The 21,691-nt window shown below is 48.5% G+C and overlaps 1 protein-coding gene across 1 annotated transcript in view; it reads right to left on the bottom strand.

Moving 5' to 3' along the window:
- Window positions 1–21,691, bottom strand: part of PCDH19 (protocadherin 19) — a 70,041-nt gene that overhangs the window by 18,629 nt on the left and 29,721 nt on the right. Inside the window, exons 3-4 of the mRNA XM_067304142.1 lie at window positions 17,163–17,221; window positions 12,970–13,139 (exon numbers count right to left, since the gene is read on the bottom strand). Of these exons, the coding sequence (XP_067160243.1) occupies window positions 12,970–13,139; window positions 17,163–17,221 (229 nt within the window). The remainder of the gene's footprint in view (window positions 1–12,969; window positions 13,140–17,162; window positions 17,222–21,691) is intronic.

Raw genomic sequence — 21,691 nt, 5'->3', positions numbered from 1 at the left:
AAAGCAACAGGACATTTTCATGCGAGGTCCCTCACTGACGGAGCCTCTCTCTTCCAACTGACTGCCAGAGCTTGGCTGTCTTTGCAAGGCACATCTGGTCAGCGCACGAATACGTCCAGTTCATATGAATTTTCTATGAATAAGTGGAGATATCTACCAAATAACAAAGGAGGAGGACTGCAGAAGCACAGGTCAGTTGATTAGGGAATTGTAGGTGGAATTGTTCATTTTAATTACATGTCTTCATTAATAGGAGATTCCTAGATCCTACAGTGATGACTACTGGGTCTAAATATTTGCATGAGTGAATACATTTCCACAGAAGGAAACATGGCTAGAAGGTGAATGAGATGCAGAATTTTGTCCGATTTTACAAGGGCATTTCCAGCACGTAATGAAGTGATTTCCCAGAGCCCAGCAACGTACCAGAGGCGAGCAACGGTAGATGTAAGATAAACATTTTTACAAGGCATGAAACAATGTCCAGAAAAAGACCAGCTCAAGTTGGAAATAAGTGATGAATGAGGTAAAACACGGGTTATACTTGAGCTGTTTGTGTTTCCCTGGCACTTGAATGAGTTTGATACAAGCATCACAGTTACCTGTTCTACTGACAGCACTGAAAGGAAACAAAAGTTTGGAACAAGCCAAACACATTCAATTCCCCTGAATAATTTAGGCTGCTGAGTTATCATGTGCTTCGTGGACTGTCATCAAGAAAAGCTGTATTGCAAACTAAAGGTCTGTAAATCAATGCAACTGAGGGACCAAAACTGATCAGAGAGCGGCTGCAAAAGCAGTGCATGTCAGAACAAATGCACAATGTGAAAAATCAACCCGAAGAGTGTTGCAAGGCAGACTGCGGTCCTGCCTTTCCTAGGGATGGCTCCTGAGGAACGTGGTTTTAAAAATCCAGTAAGGATGGGCAGATGGAAGCATCAAGAATACATGGGCTGATTCAGTTGAAACATGCTGGTGAGCAGCACTGTCAGCGACACAAATAACTCAGCAGGCAAACTCAAACAGTGAAAAACAGGAAACAAATAAAGGTCCAATACATATAGTGCCTCATGCTACAGACCCACCTGGGTGTACCAAACGCTCTCCAAAGCTATTTATACACTCCAGTCATTTACCTACTGCTTCCAGTAAGGCTTCTGGCTCTCTGACCTTCTCTGATTTACTACTATTTAAGACTTTGGCTTCAGATTTCTAGCCAAATCCCTCTTCCCAAACCAGAGGTGCTCCTTTTATAGCTGCTTGCTGAGCAGTGTCCAATGATCCAGAATCAAATTATTTGACTTGAGAAAGCCGTTTCTCTTTCAGTGCAAATCAGGAGGCTCCTTGCCTGGATCAGGACTGGTTCACTTACTGAAACAGCTAATTGGAGAAAGTGGCCACGTAGATGAGGAAGCACCTTTTGCTGTACTTGCACTAACTACAGTCCTTCCTCGTATCCATTCAAATTAAACGCAGTGAAGCCAGAGCAGATCATTAAAACCAGAGGAGAAGACTCCATTTTTAAGGCGTCAGTTGGTAGACACCTTAACATATGCAGTACTGTCCTTTCCTACACTGCAGTCAACAGGTACAGTTTGCAGTAGGATTCATGAATCTTTTCAGAAGTCTGTGCATTAATTAGGCTGACATTTCCAAAGCAGTCAGAGGAAATCAAGTGCCTAACCCATGCTAGCTTTCAAGTGATTTGGACACCTACCTTCCTCAGGCTTCTCCGAAAAATTCCAACCAACATTCTTCACTGTCTTTTGTTTTTCACATAGGGAAGTGCAAAACCAACTGCAAAAACTACCCTGGCCAGCATGCACACAGCAAAGAAAACTGTCTTCCACCTAGGAACAGTCTGATCTGGCAAGTGACCTTATCTCGCATCATCTGCCAGCTGAAAGCACTCAGCACCTGGCAGAATTACATGTCTCCTCTCCCCACTGCCTTGTAGCCCAGTCCTCAGGCTCTAGACTGCTCTTTCCAGCAGGCTCTAGCAGTATCAAAGAGACATCTCCTACAACTGTCTCCGCACCTTTGCTCGTGTGGCAGAGGAGCTTTGTGGCTTGCGGTTCTCAAGTGCCAAGATGCACGGTAGCATCTGGGGGAAAAAACTCACAGAATGATCCAAGATCAGTTTTCTCCAGCTGGGACTGATTGAATACAGCCCGGGCACAGGATGATGTGGGAAATCATTCGTAGCTGAGCACAAATTGCATGCATGGAGGTAATTACTGCAGTACAAGGTTGGTAGCAACACTACTCACGTGACAGTATATCTCAGCAATTTTCATTTCCTACTGCTTCAATTCAAAGGGTTTTTTTTTTTATCTCTTTTTTTGGTCAATTTTCTCCTTTTCCATCAGGAACTCACTTTAACCTAGGATTTCTTCAGGGTAAAGCCCCACTTTCACAAAAGCTAGTCATTCCACATATTCACATTTTGTTCTATATACTGCATCCAGACCCAGGGCCCAATTTGTCTCAACCTCACTCTGTTTCCATGCCCCGAGTACAACTGTCACTGCCTGAACGTGAAGTGACACAGTGGTGACTGCAGTCACCTGCTGTTATGTGCTGTCACTTGGAGCCTTCTGTGGATATCAGTAATGAAACACAACATGTAAGTAGCTAATGAAGCTGGTTACAAAGCAAGTCATTCTGCATGCTCAGAAAAGGGTGAAAATATGGTAAGGAAAATGGAACAAAAAGGATTTCTGCCTAAAAATAAAAACACTAACAGAACTCATGCTGAGAGTGGGCAAAATTTATCATTACTATTACAGATATTCAGCAAAAATGGGGCTGCATTATACTTACCATGATTATATACCTTGTGACGAGCGCACATCTATAAAATATATGCTATAAAGACCTTACATTCTAAACAGAAAAAGTAGTTAAATGCAGAGATACAGAAAAGGGAAATTACTGAACAAATGCAACACAAAAAAATCAGTCTGAGTCTGGAGAGGCCCTAGGTCTCCTGGTTCCCAGCCCAGCACACTCAGCTGCATACCTGCACGACTACAGCGAAGAAAAGCTGCAAAACTTTTTAATAATTCTGTGACCTATTTAAAAATATCTACTCTCTTACATTCATATATGCTGTATGAGAAATAAAATATAGCACTCAGTTTTGAGTGGCAGCACATCCCTTAAGACAGATAAAAGCAGCAAGTTCTCTTTGCTGTTTGGTGTCAATTATTACAGAGTTTTGACTTATATATTATTACATAGATCATTTAGTAAAACAACCTACATACCACCCCTGTGGTATGTCTCCCTTCAATAGTAATCTGCTGGAACTGGAGCATTTTAGACACTCACCCCCATGCATCCTCTTTCAGAAGACCATGGGTGCCCTCCTCCCCACCCAGGCGAAGATACATCGGCCTTCCCTAAACCACTTTTCACCATGAAAATGTAATTTAGAGCGGTCTGAACGAAGCACGGACTGTAATTTTTCTTTACCGTGCTTGCCATTTTTTTGCACCAATTTTGCCACTAGCGGGGAACAAAAAGCCACCTGAGTTGCCCCAAAGCGAGGGGTAACTCACCCCGGCCGCGGAGGCGACCCGGCGCTGGCAGCGGTTTGGTCGGAGAGCATCTCGCCGCGGGGGCTGCAGCCGTTTATTGCCACCCGGCCGAGGCGTGGGTCACCGGTGCTGCGCGGGCGGCCGAGCAAGGAGCTCCTGGAAGAGCCGAGCTGAGCAGGAGAACAGATCCCACCCTACCTGGAGCCCCAAAGGGTCTTCGAAGCCAGGACCGGCAGCCTGCTTTGCTCCCGGAGCGGGGCGGTGTGCAGTACACCCGCTCTCTCGTCCGCAGATGCCCGTCCAGCGCGTTAGCCGAATTCCTCCCTGAGTTGATTGGGTGCATGTTATGATAAACCAGAAAGTTACTTAATTTGATAGCAACTGCTTGTGACCAGAACTGTGCTCTTTAACCAGCCGCGCTAACGCGATGTCATGCACCGAAAGCCTGCGGAGGCTGAGGGTCAGCTCACCGTTTGCTGTGATTATTCCTTTAATAAAGGGCCCTGCATTTTACAGCGGCAGCAAAATTGATGCAGGTTGCCATGGTAAGCACACACGTTCCTATTTAGGAGAATAATAGACAGCTTTGTATAATTCACTGATTTCAGATGATTTCTCACCCAAAGAGCAAGTCGCTCAAGTTACGTAAATCACCTGTTGTTTAGTCAATCTGGCAATTTTAATTAGAATAAATTTTTATGATTCCTCTATGCAACACTTAGAGCTGCTCCACCACCTGAATATGAAGATGCCTGTAAATTATACAGGCTCCAAACACATCTTTTTCGCTCTTTTAATTACAGTAACATTACAGCATTAATCATCTAAGCCTCTGTTAAACAAGTAACAGCCATCCTCCATCATAATTAAAAAGAAAGGCCAAGCGAACAGGAGTTTGGAGTTTACCATATTTCCGCTGAAAATTGTGTTTTAACTTAAGAGTTTCACAAACACTAGTTTTATTTGGCTCTAATTAGTGTTGTGAAAGAAACACCAAAAGGTTAATAAGAGATGGTTAGTTTGTAATGCAAGTTTCCTGGTGCCAGCCCCAGCAGTTCAGTCTGTTTTCAGAGTCATTAACAAAGTAGATTGATTACGGTAGGAGATCAGGAAGTGCTCACTTGCTGTGTTAGCAGAAGGTTAGTTTTTATTCATATACCTTCCCTACTGTTAAATATGATGACTCTTACCTTGACCATTACTAGTCTTAATTGCTGTGAAATAGAAAGAGTTAATGGTTTCCTTAGAGGTTGCTGGCAAAAGGAAAAAAAAAAGTGCACATGTGCCTTTTTTTGGCTTGTTTATAAGGGAAAAGGAAGCTGCAAGCCTCACAGAATTGTTTATTTATCTTAGAAATATTTGAAAATCAAAGTATTGTGTGGTGTTTTTGGAAAAGGATGCCTTGGGAGAGCCAGGGAAGACGGTTAAACCGCCTCGTCCTTCAGTTGAACTTTAACAAAGAGATCTTCTCTTCGAACTGTTTGCCTGGGATTTGAGTTAAGGAGCTATTAACAAAACCAAGCACAAAGAGAAGTCTGAACTCTCTGATTAGAGACATCACTTCCTTCGTCTCTCCCATACATTGTTCTCCAGTTGCACAGCAAAACAGTGGCTAGACAATATCAACATCTGACAAAAACTCACAAAAAAAAACATTTAAAAACCTAGCAAAAAAGCCCTTCAACTTTTTGGGTAGATCATTCATCCATTACAAGCCTACACAACACGGCATGGATCCAAATTTTAATTTTCCTCTCTGTGTTGCCAAAACGTTCACATCTGGTGAGTATTTTCTGTACTTACAGGGAACAGACCTGAGGATACACAGGTTGTAACTGCAGCGACCCTGGCACTGAGTAACTTCAGGGACAGAGACATTGCAAGCATTATCTGTGTGCGAATGAACCTGAAAACTGAGGAAAACATTCCAGAAATGTGGGATATATGATAACGTTTGTCGTGCAAACAAAGGAGGTTACACATCTGTTTGTTATTTAGTTCCATTGTTTTACAAAAGGGATTGGCTTTCATTCATTTCTATGGCTATGATTTCAGTATCTCCTCTGCCCCACCACTAATTCCCCGTGAAGACTCTTCTAAGCTCTGCACAAGCAAACTCAACTGCCGCAGAGCCCGCGACCCCAAGGCAGACACAACGCGAGGGGGCCATCCGTGTCGTGTCACGTGTCAGCCAGCCACTTTCTAGTCTCTGAGATGCTCTAGGGTCTGATAACCCTAGCGGTAAGGGTTATGTGAAAACACAACGCTGTGTTTTCAGATTACCTAGCAAAGACGGATCTGAGCACCACCTACCTGGCAACGCTAAGGGCAGACCTGAAGAGAGGTTTGCCACTCTGAGAGCTGGACAGCTGTTCTTCCCGTCTAGCAGAAGATACGAGGTCTCCCTGCAAGCCTTGCTTGGGCAACCTTAGCGAGAGCTGGCACTCGGATAAATGCAGAGACCGCGTACAAAGGGATCAGCAACCACCACGCCAACCCAGCACGAGGTGCCCCAGCTCCTCGCCCGGGTTTTGCAAGGCTTTTGCCAGAACAGATTTAGATGCTCAATAGGTAATCATTTACAAGTGTAGGAATAAGAAGATAATCAACGCCCCCCTCTTATCCCAAAGCTCAGCTTACCCACTTTTCATACAGATCCTTCTCTGGGGTTTCAAAGTATCCTGCAAAGCTGACTGCTCCCTCCACGCTGGCCACTGTAGGAGCACCACTGAGCTTCCTTAGGCTGTTTTACAGGAAGATCTACCCAATAACGCAGAAATCAGAAGAGCTATTATAATTGACACTGCCTTGTAAAGAAAGCTTACAGCTTTTATCCATCTTAAGGGATGTGCTGTCACTCACTTAAGAGTGTTATACTTTATGTTCTATGCTGCATATATGAATGTAAGAAAGTAGTTATCTTTATTAATTTTTATAAACTTCCAGAGAAATGCAGCTGTATTTCCAACTTCCAAAGCCCTAGAATATATCACTTAGGTCTTCATATACATACAACTCTAGGTACAGTGTTTCTGCAGAATAAAAAGGAGTTGCAGGTATATAAAATGACTGCTGGAAATTAGGTTCAAAATCAACAATTTATAATAACTGTGTTTGCCTCCAGTTAATACCATTAGTCATGTTCTCAATTCATGACTGAAACGCATCCAGATACGATGGAGATGAGCATGGCATGAGAACCAGTTGGAATATTCTACATAAAACCTCATCCAGTGAATGATGATGTATCTGAACAATTTGGGATGCAAGTAAAAAGAAAAGTTTCAGTTTCAGTGAATATAATGTGCCCAGTCCTCCTTTACATTCAAGCCTACTTATACACTAGGTGATAGTATAAAGGAGACTTAACATGAGCATTTAAATGTAACCTATTTCTATTCAAAGACCCTTCATCTTGCTGGAGTTTATGAGACTCAGACACAAATCAACTACCGATGAGAGCAAAGTTACTCAAATGTGTAAATGTATGCAAGATCAGGTCTTTACAAATGACATTTCATGCCAACCTTTACTGCTGATCTGGCACCAGAAAAATGAAAGTGATGCTTTTAGAAGCAATTCTCTGAAGAGACATACAGCATTGCTTAAAACCCCGCAAACTTTGATTTTAAAGCTTTTCACTATTTTATGGCTGTGGTGGTTATTTCTAACACTAGCTTTTTATGATTAGTGTGTGTTTATTATTTTCATACTTTCCTTTGGATTCTATTTTTATCTTAAACAATGAATCACTGCTTCTTTGGGCCAACGATTTTCCTTCTACAACTGATGCTAAAAATACTGGCCACCACTGGGAATTGAGATAAGTTTGAAATCTGTTGCTTATAACATCAGAAACATATATTTGAAATAGTTACTTTTTGGTTTCTATGCTGGCGAGCTCCTATGACTTATAGAGTACAAGTGTGGTTCTGGCTCAAGGGAAGGTGAAAAAGGCAATAAAAAAGATTTAAAAAGATCTATGTGTCTGTATACACCTGCACAAAGAAAACAAGCCTAACTTGCACAAATGGTATGTTTGGAAGAGGGCAATGGCAAAAAAAAAGAAAGAAATAGTCCCAATATGAGCAAAACCAAGGGAGGAATAACCACCTGAATCACAAAACAGAATATCTAGCCTCAAAGATGCTAATTCAGGTCCTGAGGGATCTAATCAACCTCTTTGTTGAAGTAAAGATAAAACTTTTTGACAGCAAATGCTTTCTGATAAAATGGAATTTTCAATTACTCTAGGAAACATCTGGTCCATGCTACCATTTACGGAGAAATGCACCACGACGCTTCGCAGTGTTGGAAAAATATTTCACGCTGCGAATTCCCCACTTTGCTGGGAGGAACAGGTGTCAGGAGCTCCAAACTCAACAGCAAGTCTCCTGCCACCGGCGGTGTTTCCTGCTGTCACCCCGCAGAGGCATCGCCCGTGCCGGGGCTCCGGCCCTGCTAAGGACACTGCGCTTCACACCCTCCCCGGACACCTCGCCTGAAACCACGGTCTCCTCCAGTGCTGGACTTTGACTCAGGATTACATCAGGACTTTGAGAAAATTCACTAAATACCGCGGTGAATTCGGGCCAAGGCATAAACGGAGATCCCAGCATTTTCCACAATCCTCCAATAAACTTTTCCAGCCAACCTGAAACGTCGGAGAGATCTAACAGACGCTTCAAAATCTCGCTTTCTCTAACAAATCTGCCTGAAAGTTCAGCCGAGGACAATATGAGGAGAGAAGTGCGTATAAACTTCTAGCAGCGCTTAACACCTCCAGAAATAAACAAACAATTAAAGCCACGGCAAGGCAATCTCGGAAGGTGAAGCTGCGCCGGTATTCCTGCTCCTTCCATTTGGTATCAATTAGCAGGGGAAGGAAAACAATTCTGCGTGATAATGAACTCCAAATTGGGTACATATTAGCGCAATTAAAGCCATCTTTTCAACTGATGAATTTATAATCAATAATTAAGATCCCGAGGTAAAGAGGGACTGGGCAGGAGGCCTGCTCCCGAAATAGGCTAAGTGGCTCAGCTCCAGGCGGTATTTCTGATGACCTGCTGCTGCCCACTAAAGCTAAACACCCTTCACACTACAATTTGCCGTTTTTCAGGAAATGTAGGTCATTTCCAAAGAAAGAAGAAGGACTGTTGCCAGGATGGAGTGGCAGCTGATGTCCCTCCAAGCAGCAGGTGAGAGGAGGTGGAGAAGAAGGCAGGACAAGGCCACCAGCGCAGCAAGGGGACACGGCTGGGCACATGCCACCGTGTCGGGACGCACGGGTGGCCAGCGGGGAATGCCAGCAATCCCAAACCCACAGCTTGCCACCAGCACGTGGCTCAGCCACCCAGGCAAGGAGCAGTCCTCTCCACCCCGACTGCCCCATCCTCACAAGAAAGGATGTTGGAGCACCTTTCCACCCGGACACTACTCGTGTCTGAATAAGATTGCTTTGCAAGAAAATAATTTAATGAACACGCCTTCATTTTTTCCCCCACTGAAGTCCAAAAGAGTTTGATAATGTCTTGAAAGACCAGGCTGCAAATCCACAGGCCTAGAGATTTATTTTAAGAACACTAAAGAAGGTTGCATGCATTCATGCCTACCTCTTTCTGCAGGAAATCTAACATCTCAGCAAGTGCAGATTGGCTAGACAGGCCCATGCTAATCCCCCACAGCCAGCGAGGAGGAATTGTCCTGTACCCCGCGCCTGATTAACACGCTTTATATCAAGACATCACAGAGCTGCAAGGATTTGTGCCAACCGGTGTCTTGCCTCGGCAGATCCAGGATTACCCACAGAGCAGATAAAAAGACTCTGAAATTATCTGGACAAAAATCTGAAAATTTGGCATTCATGAATCACTTGTAATATTATAACTAGAGGTCCAAGCTCAGCAGACCCGATGGCTCGAGCCGTGCAGCAGGGGCACCTTGCAGAGCTCGCAGGCAGGAGATCATTATAACCGCGACTGCAAACTCCAGAGACGCTCATGATGCAGCTCTCCTGGATTAGGAGAGATGCGGTTTAGACAGGCATGGTGATCTGAAGAAAGGAACTGGGACGTTAGCTTCCCAAACTCACATCAGGCGGTGAGCTGGAGTCGCGCTGTGTACTGGGGAAGGCTATTAGCTAGCTGGTGTAAGCATCCCCGGCAGCTCGGTCTTGAATATTGTTTTGTTTCCTTCTTCCCCCTGCAACTTTGACCTGAAATTGGGTAGAAATTACAATGCCAAAACCGTAGCTTTAATCACGTGGGAACTATTGTTATCACTGCAGTCTGAATACCTTGATTTTCCTGATTATTTTCTACCGTCCCTGCTTGACAAATCAGCTTGGAAAATATTCATCTCTTTAACCTTTTTTTCAGCTTCTGTGACAATAACTGCTAACTTTCAAGCCTACACTCTTCTTGCCATTATTCTATAAACATACTGATAACTTCGCAGGCAGGTTCCTACCTGTTTCCCTGAACAAAACCGACTTTTGATCCGGCAGCCTGCCTTTGCAGCCATCCCCCTCCAAGGGGGCAGGATGGACTCCAGTGCTGGAGACTGCTCCAAGTCCCTTTACCCTGGGGGCAGGATTTCTAATCACCTTCTCTTTGGTTTCTCCTTTAAGGCTCAAACAGGCCATTAGAGCCCTATTCGCTGCCTGACTAAAGGGCATTGCTGGCACAGAGTGGCAACCTGTAAGAGGGAGACAGGCCACTTATAATTTGTGGAAAAACTTGGCTTTTTGGCTAGGACTTCAGCCCAGATCTGTTTTCAGGTTCAGAGGAGCATGTGCCCACCTGCTTATTTCGGGGAGCAGCGGCACAGCCCCCACCGCCGCCTCCTCCGCGGGAGCGGGGCGAGCCGAGGGAGAGGGGCCGGGAGCCGCAGCGCGGCTGCCGATCCGAGCCCCAAAGCCCACGCGCGCCCGGCAGACGACGTCCCCTGCCCGGTGCCGAGCGCAGCGGCTTGCGGAAAGCAGCCTCGCCAACCGCGCGGGCAAAGACCGAGGGCCCAGCTCAGAGCCGGGGCGAGCGGCGACTGCTGACGCCCTGCGTGCACCTCCCCAGGTCCGGATGCGTCCCGCTGGGTCCGCTGTCTAAACACGCGTGCAGGGACCTCAGCAGAAAATATCCATGGGAGCAGCTCCCCAGACACCCGCGGAGAGAGGCCTGGAAAGAGCAGGTTGCATAAGGAAGCTTCTGTCACGCAGCATTAGGGACAAATACTTGACGCGAGCTTTTCCCATGTAAACGGGTGCGGTTTAGGCGGCATAGCTAAGTTTGCCCCTGCTCTAGTTTTGAGTCCAAAAATCAGGTTTTCCTACCTCGCGTCTAAAAATCCCAGGCCATGTGAGTGTTCAGCCAAATCCAGCTAGATGGCAATGCAGAGCCAAAGTTTTGGGACTGCAAACAGCCCAGCCAGGAGCACCCTTAAGCAGGTGCTTAACTCCGGAGGACGCGTTTCCACTGCAGCCTGGGGAACCGCGACCCAGCTGCAGTCAAGCATGTGCTCAGCTGCTTGGGTGCCCGTAGGTCAGGACCACAACGAACCGCCCCACACAGCGCAAAGGGACAGCACAAGTGACCAGCACCAATGAACAGGCGCCCGCCCTGTTTTACTGATTTCCTTCAAAAAATATACCAGAAACAAGAGCACTAAACCCCCTGAGCATCACTGGACTTGGGTGCCAGCCTTGTCTTTGGAGGTCCGCTTTAGAGCTACTTCCGATTTTCCTTGGGTATTTTGCATGCAATAAGGAGTTTTTGTTACAATGGATTGGACCAAATTTATTTCTGGGATAATTCCTCCGATGAGCTCTGTCTCCAACTCATTCTCTTCAACTTATTTGCATTGTTATCTTATGCACAAGAGAGACAGCATGCAGACTTATCAGAAATGTAATCTCTGTAAAACCCTATCTGCAGTCCATTGAGGTTGGTTTTTGCTAAAGAAACGTGACAAAAAATTAACAGATATTATTCAGACCATTCAACAGGATGGGAATCAATTATGAATATTTTTGCTCCTACACCCATCCCTCACTGCAAGAAGCATCTTAGGAAACCCTCTCCTGATCAAAATGAAAAAGCATTTCTTTGTAACAGAAGAATAATAAATGATAGCTATCAGCCTGCATTCTCTGACACAGCGCTGGTCCTCAGAGAATTAAACTGCCACTGTACAGTTATATAAATGTTTAATTTTTTTCATCTTTGGCCACAGTAGGGTTGTCTGGAAATGCATTATCATGGTGGATGCCATCCCTCTCCAATTAGTGTGGCTGGCAGCGGGAATGGGTAGGTGACCTCTGCGTTCCCCTACGTACAGAGTCTCACAGGGTTAACTATGGCCATTTAACAGACTCTATTGAGAATTAATACAGCGATCAGCTTCTCTTCAGAAAAGAAAACCCATTCGGTGGCGCAGATGGCAAGAACTCTCTCTCCCCCATTTGACTCTTTCATGACAGCAAAACAAAGGCTTTTAATGATGTTTACCATGAATTGAATTAAACAGCTGAAGACCAGTTCATAATCACAGCATTTTGTTTTCATATCCTTAAGTCTTTTAGCAGTGGGGCTTCCATTTGAGCCTCAGCTACAACTTATCTCAAGATATAGCCAAGAGCCCTGAGGCTTCCCTGTGCTGGAGCACCAAACCGCATTCATACTTCTTAATTGAAAAAGACAGGATGTTTGCATAGGATGTTTGCATCAGTAAGACATTGAAAGCGACATTCATGCCCGAGTACAAATGACGGCTTGGGCTCAGCTGAACTCCTCTGACTCTTTTCCTCTAGCTAATACGAGTTGGGTTTTAGATCAGAACTTCATTTTCCGACTGCACATGTGGGGATGCGTAATAGATGAAACTGCACGGCACATTCGGGGGAAAAGACACAAATATCTCTCCCACTGGCCTGAGCTAATCCCTCGTGGGAAGTCTGACTAACCGCGTACGAGCTCAGCTGACCTTCTGGAAAAGTTGCTTGCACGACGCCTGCTTGCGAGCTCCTACGTCGCAAAGCGAGGCGAAGCGCGCGCGAGGAGGGGGTGCGATCGGCGAAGGAGCGAGCACCAGACTTGAAGCTGGTAATTCCTGCTCTAATCCCAACTCCGCCACCAACTTGCTGTCACACAGATGCTCAGGGTCGCGGGCTTGCCAGCTGTGAAAGCGAGGATAATCCTAACCGCTTACTTACCTGACAGGCGTGGCGTGAAGATTAATTTCTATCTGTACGGCACTCTGCAGATGTAAAGCATTATACCCAGCAAGCGCTAAGCACCCTTACCGCACACCTACGCGAGGGAGCGCGGGGGCTGTCTGCATGCGGCGATCACCTGTTGCCGCGGGCGGGAAGCGCGGCCGCTCTCCGGAGCGCGGGCGGCTGCGCGGCGGTGGCGGCGGCGGCACGGCTTACCTGGCTCGGGCACCTGGGAGCCCATGGAGGGGACGCTGGTGTTGAGCACGTCGTTGACGGCCGTGTCGCAGTAGAGGCCCCGCTGCACGTCGTGCTCGCTGTCAGTCTGGTCGCTCTCCTCGTGGCCGCTGTCCTTCAGGCTGTTCCCCTCCAGGTCCTTGAACGTGGAGCTGCTGGGTTAAAGACAGAGCAGTGATTCACTGTCATGTCAGCACGGATCGGACAACGTTCCCCTGCGCCCGGGTGGCTGTCACAGCCCCGGAGCAAGACCCGCGCCGGCTGTGCGCCGCTGGACGGAGGCTCTCTTTAATAGGTGGTCGCAGCCCGTGCCACAGAGGGCCGTCTCCACCACGAAACACCAGCCTCGGCGCGTGCTGCAGCCGGCGAGAGCACGGATCGGCGCTCCTCGCAGCGGAGCAGGCCGGCAAGATGAGCCACACGAGCAGCGCAAAGCTGCAGCGGACCAGGGGCACGACCAGGCGACCGAGGCTGCCTCCTGCCTGGGCAGAGTCACGGCGAGAGACCAACCGCAGCCCAACCCCAGGTGCCGACGGAGAGCCCGTGGGAAACGCAGGGAAGACCAGCGGCCAGGGGCTCGCGCCGCACCATGCCACGCCAGCTTGGCACCGCTCTGGGGCGAGGCAGGCACGGCATCTGCCTGCCTTCGCCCTGAAAACACGACCTCCAGCTCGCACAGGGATGGATGCTGTTCCTTAATGCAGAGCAAGCCTGTGGATCGCTCTCCTGCCAGGTATTACAGAACTCGAGAGTGAAACTGGATGTAAGAACAAAATTAAAAAAAAATTAAAAATTAAATGAGCTGTTTATATAACCAGGTGCCCTCAAGTTATATTACCTAACATGAAACTTAAAAAAGGATCTAAACCCTAATTTTTCTGGTTATAGACCAAACTCTAATAGCTTCAAGTCTGAAAATAAAAATGCCTCCAAGAGAAGGGAGCTTCTTTTCATGATGATGACATCACTCTTATTTTAAAAATAACCCACTGATTCTGGGTCCAAGTTCACATACTTTGATGGAGATCTGATAGGCACTCAAGTTCCCTGGACATCCTCTGAAATCGCAGCTACCGGCCCCCGCTGAAGGCTGCACGGGCGGGGGGTGCCGGGGCTGGTCCGGTGCACAAGTTCCCATGTCCTGGTGCTGGCGGCGTGCCCGCGGGAAGGGAAACCCGGCGGCAGCGCATTCCTGCAAGCTCGCTGCTATCAAAGCAAAGGAAAAACTTCATCCTGGGTCGGGTAAGACGTGAGCTCGGGCAGCAGACGAGCGACCAGCACGTCCAGACAAACAGGAAGCAGAAGAGACTGCTTCTGCTGCCTGGATCTCTGCAGATATCCTCGGGTCCTGACAGCCACAGGTGCCTGGAGGAAAACAGCTCTCCCACGTAACCCAGACAGGCTTTCCAGCAGGCAGAGAGAGATAGTCAAAGCAAGAGCAGGAACAGAGAGGGATACTTCTTGGTGTCCACGTGTTTTGCAAAGTCTCAGCCTACCCATGGAGAAAACGGGCATCCGTCTCCCGGAGTCACCCAGCTCCTGACAGCAGCCAAGGGGAAGATGTTCATTTTTGGCCCAGAGAAGGCTGCATTCCTGCCCCGTTGGCCGTTCCCCGAGCCCTGCCACCCTCGGTGGTCCTGTGAGCTGCTATCAGAGGTGAAGCCCAAAGACACTAGACTAAAACGAGACGCAGAAACATCTTGAAACATGCCCACTGCATGTGTCAGGGCCACTGAGGACAACCACTATGACCACAGTGATAGGAAAGGAGCTGGTTACCGCTGGACTGGAAGGAGAAAAGCAGAAAGCATAGGCAGACCTCCAGAGAGAAGAAAACCCTTTGGGAAAGGAGGGCTCCAGAGAAAGCACCCAGAAGGACTGGGAGAGAGCCAACGCTCGCGCGAGACAGGCTCATCTAAACCGTCGAGCGCCTGCTGCAAGCCGGCCTGGGGATCGGTTTGCACCGATGCAGAAACTGCACCAAACTTTCTTGCTGGCTGATTCGGTATGAAATTGGTCACGATAAGAAACGGCCTGTGCTTCAAAGCACCAAAGCGCTGCAGATTTCTTTACTTTGTAAAGCCCTTGTACGTCTCCACGGAAACCAAGCAGACCACCTACCATCTGATGCTTTCCAAAAGCACATGAGGGGGCAACTCTGAAATACGTACAAATTGGTAAACCTTCAAACATTGCCTTTTAAATAAAGATGTCCCCGTCGAAGCCACCGACTTTGATTCCAGGCAACATCAAAGAATTTTAAGTTAAGAAAGCACTACAAATCTACAATTCATTTGTGTGCGCGTACATAAGCGAGAGGCAGGCAGACAACACAGGAGAAGTACAAATAGATTAATTAAAGTGCTGGATTTGAGGAGATTCACTCACCAAAGATAGAAGTGCTACAACATCTTCATAAAGGCAAAGGATGAAAATGATGCCCCAGGACGCTACAGAAAATATTTTTGTTCTCGGATGTCTGCCCAGTGTCCCTGGCATCCGTCGCACTTAAGATACAAGACAAAAGGAGAAGGCGAGGGGAAACTCTGTCCTACACGGCGTCGCTGCTCGTAATGGGCAGGCAATCTGTGTTGCAACGCGTTGCTCTTCCCCGCAGTGAACCAGACCGTAATGCAGCAGCCACACAACATGTTTCCGCGGCTGACACTTCTCTGAAGGATGGGCAGGTCTCCGAGAACCGGCAATCGCAGCATTTCCCAAACAATACGGCGGCGGCGGAGTAAACCCTGCTGGGGCAGGCGGGCACGCTGCTTGCCTTTATGTTAGGTGTGAATGAGCAAAGATTAATGGATTTGGGTTGTTTGGTTTTTTTTTCCAGGATGCCTGCAGCCTATCTCGGGAGGAGTGGTATGGCGCAGGCAGCCCATCTCGCTCGCAATCACATTAGCATCGTTAAACATCATGAGCAATGCAGACAAATCTACCTGCCCTCCACCAGCTCAACTGAAGTTGCTCAAACCCTGCACTCGCAGCTCCCTTAGTCCCTATATTTTTTAAGATGTAAACAAATGGGATCTTAGCCAGCAAGATAATTGGATTTTTTTTACTGCTCAAATTAGATCTCAACAGTTAGGGCCCGCTTCTGCTCTCCGTTACATCTCTGCCGTCACGCTGGCTTCTGCAGACTGCACGGAAAACGCTCCGCAGAACGCCGTCCCTCAGCCCTCGCTCTGCAACGTTTTCCCTTTCTGCTTCAAACGCCGCAGCTTGGAGAAGGCGCAGCGCGTGGTGGAGAGGCGGAGGAACCGCGAAGGGGGACGGTGGAAATAGCTGCCGGCCACCTCCTGCGGCCTGCCTAACCTCATCCTGCGAAGGGGGATTAGCAAGCCCCGCAGCGCGCAGCTCCACGGCGCGCGGGGAGACAGACCTCCAGCCCTACGCTGCGGCCGCCTGATTAGTATCGATCCTGCTGTGTCAGTGTCTTTTACAGCCTTGGAAATAGAAAGCGAGGGAGAGGAAGGACTGGAGACCTTCCCCTGCAGGGCGATATTCAGCACTCGTTTATTTTAATACAGTCGAGGTGGAGTCAATGGGGTTAAGCTGGAATAACCGAGACGTTAACTTACTGGAGTCACTTCTTTGCCCCTGGAAAATTCTGAGGACACTGAGAAAAGCAGAATTTTACCCAAAGGGTTAAATTCACCCAAGGGTAATTGCTAGGTTGCAACTGAACTGAGATTTACTCTTTACCAATGGAAAAAACAACAACAACAACAACAACAGTAAAATGTTGTTTTGCCTTGGTATTCAAACTAAAACAGTGAGCACGTATCAAACTACCTGCCCCCAAACAAGATTTCTTTTTCCTCCGCCTCACACGGCAGAGAGATCTCACCATCCAAATCTATCATTTTATTCTTGTCCATTCAAATAGAATAAACTATGAATTTTAAAGCTGTCAGGGTAACAGCACTCCACCTAACTCTCTGCAACTTCCCAGTGTGAAAGAGCCAAACAGAAGAAAAAAACTCTATTGAAAAACAAGAGCAACTGGACTTAATAGGAAGTAAATACTGTTTTTAAAATCAGACGATTATTCTTGAAACATTTTGCATGTTAAAAAAAGCAAGCAGTATATAACGCAGTAAGAAAGAACATTAAATAATCAGGATTTGGCTAGGCGAACCAAAGCACTTTCAAGCAAACCTACGTACCTTTTTATTAAGTGAGCTCTGCTGTTCACATAGTTGGAATCAAAGGAGTAGTTTTCAGTCTGAAAGGAGGAAAAGAAAAGGGAGATAGTTACCAGTCTGATTCATCTAAGAACGGGAACAGTCGGGTCTGCAGGGTTCATCGTGTGCCAGGCAAAGCAACCGGTAAATCCCGCACCGGAGAAAGGAGTCGTTCTGGGGCGGCATCCACCTTTTCCCAGGGAAACTCCCGGTGGGGCACAGGAGCAGGCGCCGAGGAGCGCGGCAGGGCCCAGCCCTGGCCCGGACGCCTGGGCTCTCGCGCCGGCAGCCCGTCCCGTCCCGTCCCGCAGCACCCGCGGGCGCCGCGAGCACGCGCTCGCGTACACGTTCACCAAAGCTAATTCCGTCCCCCTCCGAGGCAGAAACACCTCTGATGCAAAACGAACACCTTATTTTTAAGGCAGCCGAAGATGCCAGGCCCTGTCAGTCTTTATATAAGCACTCGGCGAAAAAAGGCTCAGGGGTGACCACAGAACAATTTGCAGAGAAGAAACGGTGTGACTACGCTCTGTTGCAAAACTAATTGCTTTTAATTCCCTGATGGACTCAGTTCTCCGTGTGTCAATTTGACTGAAAGTTCAAAAGGTATTTTTCTTATTAGTGTATAATTAACATGTTAAAATATTTATTGCATAGATATGTAAATGCCAGCAAGGTAATCCCCTGCCAGAGAATTTAACGTGGGCACTTTTCTTTGTTTTAAATCATTTCATTTGCTGAGACATTGGGCTCTGTTATTAATACAAAAGCAAACAATGGGTGACAACGGTTAAAAGTTGGAGGGGAGTGGAAGAGAGGGAGAAAAGTCGAGGGATTTGTCATTTGCAAGGAAAACCCACTAACAAAGTCTGCACTTCAAACACCCTCTTTCAACCCCAGATTACAAAGCCTGGCTTTTCTGGTTTTCCTAACGGCAGGTATGCAATGAACAGAACGTGTTCCAAAAAAGCAGCTGGAAAGCAGGGAAGGGAGCAGGGGGCTACCGCCAGCGAGGCCACGGAGCAACTGCCCCGGGAGGCAGTGGGAACCACGTGGCTGGGATGGGGTTGGAGCTGTGAGGCCAGGATGGGGTGGGAGCCATGTGGCCGGGACAGGGTGGGAACCACAGGGTGGGAACCAGGATGGGGTGGGAGCTGTGTGGCCGGGATGGGGTGGGAGCCACACAGCCGGGACGTGGTGGGAGCTGCGTGGCCGGGACCGGGCGGGCGCCGCATGGCTTGAGGGAGACGTGGACGAAGCCCCAGAGTTTGCAGCAGGCAGCGGCGAGGAGCAGCCGGGCCGGAGCACGGCCGCACCCTGCGCGAGCATCTTCACTTGGGTCACTAGCGAGCTCCTAGCCAATTTGGAGGATCCGTCTGCTGGAAAGGCACCGCTTTCGGACACCGGCAGGGCCCTGCCGCTGGGCCTCAGCGCCGCCCCGGTGCCCCGACGGGCAGCCCGAACCGAAGGGAGCAGCAGGAGACGCTGCGCCCGGGCCGCGGGGCGCTCGCCGGGCTCCAGCAGCCCCCGAGTCGGCGCGGCTTCGCTGTGGCTCCTCCTTTCCCCAGCCTCTTCCTCCCTTTCCCTCCCAAAGAGCCACTTTGGAATACTATGGCCTGTTTTCGTGGCAATTATGAACATGGTAAAAATAAATGCATGCATCTTTAATGTCTCAATAAATAAAGGAAAGCAGAGTCTGCTGCTAACGTAATCACAACGGCAGGATGCAGAGAGCGGGGCAGCTGCAGCCGAGCCGAGTGCGAAATCCAATCGTACCCCAGCAGAGGTTATACTGCTGTACCAAGATAATAAAGCAAAGGCGGCGCTGGTTAAGTGTGACCTTTCTGAAATACAGCACAATATCTAATTTACCAAACAGGAGCCTCCCAGAGAGAAACATGCAAGGCTCTGCGAGCTGGGGGAGTTGGCCTAGCACTCGGCACAGCTCGGTTATTACTTTCACATAGTAATTACTGCTGTAGAGTCACGCAGGAGATTTACTGCACACACTACTAGTCCCTGCAGTTCCTGCATCCTTGTTCCTGCAGCCCGACTTTGATTGTTCAAGTGCCCCGTGTCTCTGCAGGAAACGTACACGTGTATTTTTAAAATACACAATGCCAAAGATTTAAACGCTGCAGAAATTTTCTGATCCGGTGTTTACCCAACAATCCCGACGCTGCCGTCTCCGGGGGAGGGATACCACCACGCTCGGAGGCATTCCCGTTGTATTTCCTTCCCGCAGGCCCGGTTTGGGGCAGGTGGGAAATGAGAGCGCCAGCCGGCACAAGGAGGGAAGCGCTTTGTAAACAGGCTGTGACAGCAGCTGAGCGATGGAGGACGGGAAGAATCAGAGACAGTTTTAAAGCAATCACTGTTCAGAGGGCAGCACACTCAATCATCCGAGCCTGGCAGACGTGGAAACGGCTCCAGCAAATCCGGCGCCTCAGCCGGCTCCTTCCCCGGGTCTCCAGCCCCGCTGCCGTGCCCAGCAGCAGCTCTCCATGTCCCCCTGCCGCCCGTGCCGCTCGGCGTGGGCTCCTCGGCCCCGGGAAGACCGGGCGAGAAGAACGAGAGGGTGGAGCGAGGAGCACATGCAGGGCTGCCCTGGAAATGACCGAGCAAAAAGCCGCACCACGAGCACCTGCCCGTGACCTTTGCTTCTGAGGCGCGCTCGGGTGTCCGCCCTGCCCTGCTCCCCGCCGATCGCTCCCAGGCTCTGGAAGACCCTGGAGATACAACGCTCCACGGGGGACCACCACACCTGACCATGACCATGGTGCTGAACGACTGCTGCTGCCTCTTTCTGACTCGAGGCTCCAGCCAGTGGAGCTCAGGACTTTCAGGCTACACAGACTTTGCAAGCAGAGAGGAAATTTCAACATATACGGGTACATCCCAGAGCTTTAAAGCGCAAAGAGCAGTGAAGCCACAACGGCACAAGCTTGAGGCGTCCCGGGGAGCACCCAGCACCATCCGCAGGCAACGTTCAACCCCATGGCACCCTCACAACAGCGCTCTCCGTCCTGAGCGGGCTGGGGGAACGCCGCGCGCGCTGCAGGCACGCCTGCCTCTGCAGCCCACACACAGCCCTGGCGCTAAGTCCCGGCCGTGCCCACGTCACTGGGAGCTTCGCTATTGACCGTTGACAAAAAGGAAAAAAAGACCAAATCTTGGACCAACAGAAATCATTCGCTGATGAGCAAATTCCCCATGATTTCAATTTGATTGACTGGAATAATGTTCCTTCTGGTAGGCACGCTCGCCCCCCGCTCTGGAGACCCCACATCACGTCACTCACGGAGACGCAGCGCCGCAACTCTGCGTGCAAGGGGTTCGGCTCCTGCGGGGGTTTCAGTTATGCGCGCTATCCATTCCCGGCTTCGAATCCAGTGTGCCACCGGGAAAAGCATTACTAATGCAAATTACTTCCAGATTTCAGACAAGACAAGGAATGACATGGCAGCAAAGAAGGGAAATCTGCTTCCGCTCGCTGGTGGTTTGCCCCCCTCCGCAAGGGCTGCCTGTGCTTCCCAACCTGGTGCGCTCCAGGTGGTTTACAAGGCAGCCTGGCAGTTTATGGGGCTGCTCCTCAGCTGTGGGATTATCTGTCAAGGTTATCTCCATAGAGGCTATGGGATCAAAACAGAAAAATAAAAAAGAAATGAGATTTTTCATGGAGAAGGGCTGCTTTATAGTTTGCATTATTCAACTGAAGTTCACTTGATTTAATTCTAGTTCACCCTGAAAAGTGCAAACACTTCAAACAGAGGTGAAATGACCAGGAAGGAGAACATTTCTAACATGTCAACATTTTAATTGGAAAAGGATACACTCCCTGTCTTAATGAGGCCCAAAGAACAAAGTTGAACAAGAAAGAGGGAAAAGTTACGGCTTGCTTTTGCCGATGAAACAGCGTGCTCTTTCATGGAGTGCATCATAAAGAGTCCAGCCCCTCTTCTTCATTATTTTGGCAAAAGCAAACAAACCCATTACTTCCCTAATGATCAGGCCTGCTCCCATAAAAATCAAAGCGAGGAGAGGCGAGCCTTTCTCACGCAGCCGCTCCTCTCCCTGCTCAGACCCAGGTGCGTCGGGAACCTCCCCAACGGGGCTGCCAATGCTTAGCTCCCACTCACCTTAACAAGCCTAAGGGATGCTCAGCATTTGTCCGGATCAGACCCTTAGCAGGTATGCTATGAATAAACAACATATTTGAGATATCGGGAAGCACCGAGTATCATCGAGCTTGAATTCTGTGGTCTCAGTTAAGGCTTCAGACTGCATTTCTCTTGCGGGAGGCAATAAAAACGATGCTGTCCTCCCGACTTTGGGATTTGCTTTTCACATGCAGGCATGTTCGTGTCAATTCCATCAAAGAGAAGGCCCTGGCTCTGCACGCAGCTTACCAATGTCTAATTTGAAAAATGCTTTTAACTGCTGCCTTAGCAACACAAATATAAATATAACAACAGACACACTCAGAATCAAGCAATCAGCAGGGAAATTTT

Source organism: Apteryx mantelli, chromosome 13 (assembly GCF_036417845.1).
Source record: "Apteryx mantelli isolate bAptMan1 chromosome 13, bAptMan1.hap1, whole genome shotgun sequence".
In the NCBI taxonomy this organism is placed as follows: domain Eukaryota; kingdom Metazoa; phylum Chordata; class Aves; order Apterygiformes; family Apterygidae; genus Apteryx; species Apteryx mantelli.
This window is presented reverse-complemented; position numbering and strand designations above follow the sequence as displayed.